The sequence below is a fragment of the Nicotiana sylvestris genome, chromosome 5, assembly GCF_000393655.2.
Source record: "Nicotiana sylvestris chromosome 5, ASM39365v2, whole genome shotgun sequence".
Lineage (NCBI taxonomy): Eukaryota > Viridiplantae > Streptophyta > Magnoliopsida > Solanales > Solanaceae > Nicotiana > Nicotiana sylvestris.
Window position 1 is genome coordinate 107,053,610 of NC_091061.1, and position 7,307 is coordinate 107,060,916.

The 7,307-nt window shown below is 41.3% G+C and overlaps 1 protein-coding gene across 1 annotated transcript; it reads left to right on the forward strand.

Moving 5' to 3' along the window:
• The first annotated feature begins 391 nt into the window (after positions 1–391).
• On the forward strand, positions 392–826 carry LOC138869120 (uncharacterized). The gene is made up of 2 exons (XM_070146712.1): positions 392–483; positions 604–826. The coding sequence occupies exons 1-2, from the start codon at positions 392–394 to the stop codon at positions 824–826; spliced, it is 315 nt and encodes a 104-aa protein (XP_070002813.1).
• The last annotated feature ends 6,481 nt before the right edge of the window (positions 827–7,307 follow it).

A 7,307-nucleotide genomic window follows, 5' to 3' on the forward strand; every position in this document is an offset into this window, starting at 1 on the left:
GAGGCCCTTCCAAAAAGGATTGGGGACACGGGTAAGTCTTAGTACGACATTCCCTCCCCATATAGATGGAAAGGCTGAGAGTACTACTCAGACACTTAAGGATATGTTACGAGATTGTGTGATAGACTTCAAGGGTAGCTGGGATGATCATCTGCTGCATACTGAGTTCACATATAATAATAACTACCATTCTAGTATTCAAATTGCTCCATACGAAGCTCTTTAGGGACGGAAGTGTACATCACCTATAGGGTGGTTCGATGTTAGGGAAACTATGTTAGTAGGACAAGAATTGGTACAATAGGCAATCGAGAAAATTAAGCTTATACATGAAAGGCTATTAGCAGCTCGAAGCCATTAGAAGTCTTATGCAGACAATCGACGGTGAGACATGGAGTTTCAGGTTGACGACTGGGTATTCCTAAAGGTATCACCGATGAAAGGTGTCATGAGGTTCGGAAAGAAAGGAAAACTTAGCCCTCGGTATATTGGACCATATAAGATCATACACAAGGTAGGCTAGGTAACATATGAGTTAAACTTGCCTTTGGACTTGGAGTCTGTTCTAGTCTTTCATATGTCTATGCTCCGTAAATGTATCAGATATCCTTCCATAGTCATGTCAGTTGATGATGTTCATGTCACAGTGCAGCTATCATATGAAGAAACTCCCATTGCTATATTAGACAGACATGTTCAGAGATTGAGAACTAAAGATGTACCTTCGGTGAAAGTACCTTGGACAAATAACAATGTGGAAGAAATGACTTGGAAGTTCGAGGAAGACATGAAGTCTAGATATCCCTATTTATTTCCTCCTCCATAAAGGGGTCCAACTGAGACATCACAACCTTAAGGTACGTGTATAGATTCTTGTGTTAGTTAGTGTCATTGGTCGTGTGAGGCCATTATCGTTACTGATGATTGTGGTCCTATGTGGGATTTGGCAGTAGTATTGTTACAAAGGCGACTCTGCCAATGTCATATAGATCTCGTGCATTTAAACATTCGAGGATAAATGTTTCTCGGGGGGGGGGGGAGGATGTTACATCTCGCGTTTCTCGTTTGATAAAGTTTCGTCCTTAGTTAATTGACAGAGACTCAGGGATGAGATTATCTTGAGATTAACATATTTATACTATTTATAACACGCGATAAGTAAGTGCCATGGAGGATAAAGGGTATACGAATTAAAGAAAATGAGTTTCGTTGAAGGTTATTGATTTATGGTAAAATACGATCCGAGCTATAATACCCGATATTTATGGACTAGTAACATACAAGGTACCATATGAGCGTGATATTATAATATATAAAATATATTATAAATGAATAGTATTTTAAGTAATATGAGATAATTCTTAATTATGTGGGTAATTGGTTAATTATCGGGTAACGTGACATTACCTAATTATCTAATAAGTGGATAAGGACAAAAATCCCCCCACCCCACGTAACAGCAAGCCACTTTCCAACAGATGAGTCTTAGTCACCTATAATTAGGTGGAAACTTAATAGGTTCATTACAAGGCATTTTCAAAACTAATGTTTTCACTTTCTAAAACACGCACAAATGACCAATTCCACTAATAACACTTAAACAAATATATACTCCAGAGATGACTTCTTGGTCTTCCTTTAATATTAAACTTAGTTTGCTTGTAGTAATACTTATAAGTTGTTTGGTTGTTGAATATTTAGCTAGTGATCTTAATCAAGATTTTGGTATTACGTGGGGAAATGGTAGGGGAAAATACTAAATAATGGGGAGCTTCTTACTCTTACACTTGATAATACTTCTGGCTCTGGTTTTGAAACAAAGAAAAAAAATTAAATTAGATTGTTGATTATGTAGAAATGGTCTTCTCGTCCTTTGGAAATCTTATAACAGTTCTCCAACAAGACACCATATAGCACTATAGAGCATTTTCCTGTCATCTATATTAAAGGGATTGTCAAGAGAATCGGCTAAGATATGTTAAGGCTATCCCTTCTTTCTTTTGGCATGATCCAAATAATACAAATGAAACGAGCAAAATACGCAACTTTCATAAATAACTTTATTTATAAAAATACTAGGGCGATATATATTCTTGATTCCCCATGTGAATTATTATTAAATCTTTTGTTCATGGGTCTCAGAAAAAATACGTATTTGATGAAGTTTATCTGAAAGGTATATTGATTTTTATGGCATTCCGAGAAAATCTTATTAGGGTATTTTTAATGCATTTCATGCATTGCATTTATTTACACTGATCCATGACCAGATGGCATTATATATGCGCATATATCTAAATATATGTATATGGAATATGAGAAAATGTTACAGCGTTATATACGCACCACCACCTGATCAGTTAGTATATGTTGATGATGGTGCCCATAGTGGCTGAGACGATATGATGGGATACCCTCAAAGGCTTTCTGATGTTATGACACATATACCTATGCATGACACGACATTTACATGCACGTGCATGATACTATAAATATTGCAAAATTTACAAAGTTATTCAGATTTACAGTTAGATTCTTTTATTCCATGTTTCGTCTATGTCTTTTATGTATTGATTTTCATGCCTTATATACTCAGTACATTATTAGTACTGATGCCTCATTTTCCGGGGCCTGCGTTTCATTCCTGTAGGTGCAGGTAGGCAAGTCGACGGTCCCCTTCTTAGGATTCTTGATCAGCCAGAGTTGGCGTGCTCCACTTGATTTGGAGCTGCTTTTGATTTGGTACGATATGCTTGTATATATATATGGATATGACGTGGCTCGGTCCTGTTTTTGTACAACTGTATTTCTATTAGAGGTCTATAGATAGTTATTTATAGTCGGATAGTATGTGTCCTTGTCGGCTTCCAGTTTTGGGTATATAGTTGTCTATAGTAGCCTTGTTGGTTCGTCCACTACATTTCGCACGTATATGTATATATGTCCTTTGGACAGGTTTTCCTCATACATGTTATTCTCGTAATTCAGCCGATATTATTCATGTTTATATCTTAGTCGCATGCTTAAGGGTGTTTAACAAGTAGGACTCGGGCACTCGTCACGGCCCATCGGCTTGGGTCATGACATGATGAACCCTGAGCTGATGGTGCATGAGTCGAACTCTAAGCTGGGAGGGCACTAAGAGATAAGTGGCCCTGATGTGAACTGTGAGAACCCTGGCCAAATGATGTGCCACAGTGAAATGGACGAGCCGTCTGAGCATGCTTGAAGGGATGACACCTACCGTGGTGAAACTGACCTCCAGAAGGAACACCGCTGAAACCAACAGATCCACGAGGCCTATTTGCCTCCCTCTCTACTCGCTCCTGGTGGCAAATTGACTCTAGATCCCGAGCAATGTCAACAACCTCCTCAAAAGAAGCACCAGACACCCTCTCCCTAGTCATAAGAATCCACATGTGATATGTGAGGCCATCAACGAACCTCTTAGTCCTCTCCCTGGTTGTGGGAACCAACCAAATAACATGATGGTCTAACTCGGAATATCTCATCACGTACTGTGTCACAGTCATATTATCCTGATGCAACTGCTCCAACTGCCTGTGCTTCTCCTCTCTGCGGGACTGCGGGACATACTTCTCCAGGAAGAGAACGGAGAACTGCTGCCAGGTAAGGGGTACTGCACCAACAGGCCTATGCTTCTCATAAGCCTCCCAATAGGTGAAACCAGCTCCATAAAACTAGAAGGTAGTGAACGAGGCCCCACTGGTCTCCAGAATACCTACTGTAGGGAGAATCCTCTAACACCTATCCAAGAAACCTTGGGCATCCTCGCCCTCTGCACTGCTGAAAGTCAGAGGCTGAAGTCTACCAAACGTCCCAATCTATGCTGCTCATCATCAGGTATGACTGGAACTACATAGTCCTGAGTAGGTGCAACCGACTGTGTTGGTGGTTCCCCTGGTGTCTGAAGTCCATGAAAAACCTGCTCGGGTGTGCGGGCAGCGGGAGTTTGAATGCCTCCCCCGGCCTAGGAAGTGGCTGTTGTAGTAGAAATAGAGACCGCCTGAGCAAGACTGGTGTACACAGTCAGAATCTGGGATAAGGTCTCCTGAATACCTCGAATCATGAGGGGCACATCTGGTGCTTGAGCTGGTCGCGATGGTATATCCACAACTGGGACCTGATCATGAACTGGGTCAACTGGTGGATCTGCAGGTGTTGCCCTAGCTGTTGTGCGGGCTACACCCCTTCCCCTATCATGGCCTCTACCGTGACCTCAGCCTCTCGCGACCCCATCTGGTGGTACTGGTGGTTGTCTATCCTGACAGGTAACACGTGTCCTCACCATCTACGAGAGGATAAAATAATAGAAACTTAGTTACTAGTGTCAACACGTTCGCACGACAAGAATTAAAGAATGTGAAGTTTCCTAAGTGTTCTGCAACCTCAAAAAGATAAGTACAGATGTCTCCGTACCGATCCGCAAGACTCTACTAAACCTGCTCATGACTCGTGAGACCTACGCAACCTAGGCTTTGATACCAACTTGTCACGATCCAAACAAAACCCCGTTATGATGGTGCCTATCGTGGGACTATGCAAGCTGACATTTCCCAAAACACATTGAACATTTACAACAAGATAGTTCAAAACCTTTTCATAACAGAGATCTCATAAGAAGAGTTAAACTCATAATAAAATGCAAAAAAGATAGCCCGACATCGGGGTGTCACTAAGTAATGAGCATCCAAAACCAAATCGAAAATTCGGAGTTTACAATAGTCCACCAATACTAACCAGAAATAAAAGACGACAAGGGAAGGAAAGATAAAGGTTGCGGACGTTGGCAGCTACCTTGTAGATCTCCGAGCAGTCAACCACACACGAGCTCAACGATCCCTGCAACCGGTCTCACTTGGATTTACACACAAGGTGCATGGAGTATTGTGAGTATTTCCAACTCAGTAAGTAACAGAAATAAATAAGGAACTGAGAAGTAGTGACGAGTTATGCAAATACAGTTATCTTAATATCTTTCATTTAAGAATAGTCATGCTTTCAAATTCTTTAGTTTAAGTCACATCAATTCGTGCTCAAGCAAACCAGATATCAAGTCTTCCAGAAATTGGTACAACAAGGACAAATAACAACTAAGTGCAACAATTAACTGAAACCAAGTACAGCCTCTCAAGTCAACCGTCACTCATCTCATCTCAATAACTCAAACACTCGGCTCTCATCCCTCAATAATCATACTCAATAGGTAATTGCACTCACTGGGGGTGTGCAGACTCTGGAGGGGATCATTTAGCCCAAGTGCTATATCACAGCGACGTGCAGCCCGATCCAATATATAAACAGCTATAAGGCTCATTGTGGCGTGCAACCTGATCCAATATAAATAATCAGCCCGAAGGCTTGTTGCGGCGTGCAATCCGGTCCAATAAATACATATATAGACCTGAGGCTCATTGCCGCATGCAACCCGATCCATTATATACTCTCACATAGCTCACAACTCGGCACTCAGGCCCTATCTTACTCACCAACCTCTCCAGTCCCTCAGGCTCTTAGAAAACAGAGAATTCAGCCCAAACAAAGATAATAACATGTATCAATGATAAATAGGAGGGGACAGAGGTAAAATATGCAAGTAATATCACGAACGAGAACAAAAATAGCTAGTAGCAGTTAATTCATCAAGTACATGACCTCACGAGTCTCAACAATGATATCACAAGGCCTAAACAACAAATCTAACATGAAGTGCAATCAATTTCCATAAAAACAGAGGGACCACATAGTAAACAGTAGGTTGATCGATTTTACAGTCTCACGGTACGGACCAAGTGACAATCCCTACAGTGCATGCCTACACGCCCGTCATCTAGCATGTGCGTCACCTCGAAAATAGTCAAATGGCACGATATACAGGGTTTCATACCCTCAGGACCAGATTTATAACTGTTACTTACCTCAATCCGAGCAAAATCCTACTCTGCGATGCCTTTGTCTCTCGAATCGGCCTCCAAACGTCCGGAATCTAGCCAAAAGTAATACAATACAATCAATATATGCCAAGGAACCAATTCCTCACGAAAAACTACTAAATTGGATTCAAATCCCAAAATTGGCTCAAACCTGGCCCCCGGGCCCATGTCTTGAAATCCGACAAAAGTCACAAAACTACAAATCTCATTCACTCACTAGTCTACCTATACCAATTTCACCAAAATCCGACATCATTTGGTTCCTCAAATCTCCAAATTACTCTCTCTAAAATCCCAAGCCTTAACCCCTTATTTCACTTCAAACATCCTACTAATTAGGTGGAAAATGAACGGGAAAACACCATAGCTAATTATAATAGAGCTCAAGAAATTTACCTCAGTAAAACCCCTTGAATCCCCTTCAAAAATCACCCAAAAGCACCAAGGTCCAACTTGAAAATGGTGGAAAAGAGCAAAAATTCGCGAAGTCTTCTATTTAATGGTTCTGCCCAGGATTTTCGCACCTACGGCAGTGCCATTTTTGCGCAAAAATCTCTGCATCTGCGGAAAATCACTTAAATCCCCATCTCCGAACCTGCGCTCTCTATCCGCTTATGCGACCTCGTAGGTGCAGAAAAGACCTCGCACCTGCGGCCACTACTAGACCTCCTCTATTTCGCTTATGATGCAACTACCCACTTTTGTAGGCTCGCAGATGCGTACGACCAGCTGCACCTGCGGTCTTATCCAATCAAACACACTTCCGCATATGCGTCCATCCCACCGCACCTGCAGCGTCGTACCTACGGCAATATCCTCGCAAGTGCGATTACACTAGCAATAGGCAACTTCAGCAATTCTCCAAACTTCAAACTTGATCCGTTAACCACCTAAAACACATCCGAGACCCTTGAGACCTTAACCAAATATACCAACAAATCATATAACTCTATACAAACTTAGTAAAACCTTCAAATCACTAAAAACAACATCAAAACACCATATTGCCCTCAGATTCAAGCCTAAGAACTTCTAAACTTCCAAATTCCACAAACGAAGTCGAAACCTACCAAACTACGTCCTAATTACCTCGAATTTTACACATACATCACAAATGACACCCCAAACCTACTCCAACTTCGGAAAATCCATTCCGACCTAGATATAAAATTTTCCACTGCCGATCGAAATTGCCAAATTGCCAACTCTCGCCAATTCAAGCCTAATTCTACTACGAACCTCCAAAACATATTTCAGACGCGCACCTAAGTCAAAAATCACCTAGCGTAGTTAATGGAACCATAAAAATTCAAATCCTAGATCGTTTACACATCAGTCAACATTCGGTTTACT

What these genes read in the sequence shown, in the direction of transcription:
- LOC138869120 (XM_070146712.1), top strand. Translation starts at nt 392, where the DNA reads ATGGAGTTTCAGGTTGACGACTGGGTATTCCTAAAGGTATCACCGATG. An exon ending in AAAGGAAAACTTAGCCCTCG is followed by an intron (nt 484 to 603) that starts GTATATTGGACC and finishes TAAATGTATCAG; the next exon opens with ATATCCTTCCATAGTCATGT.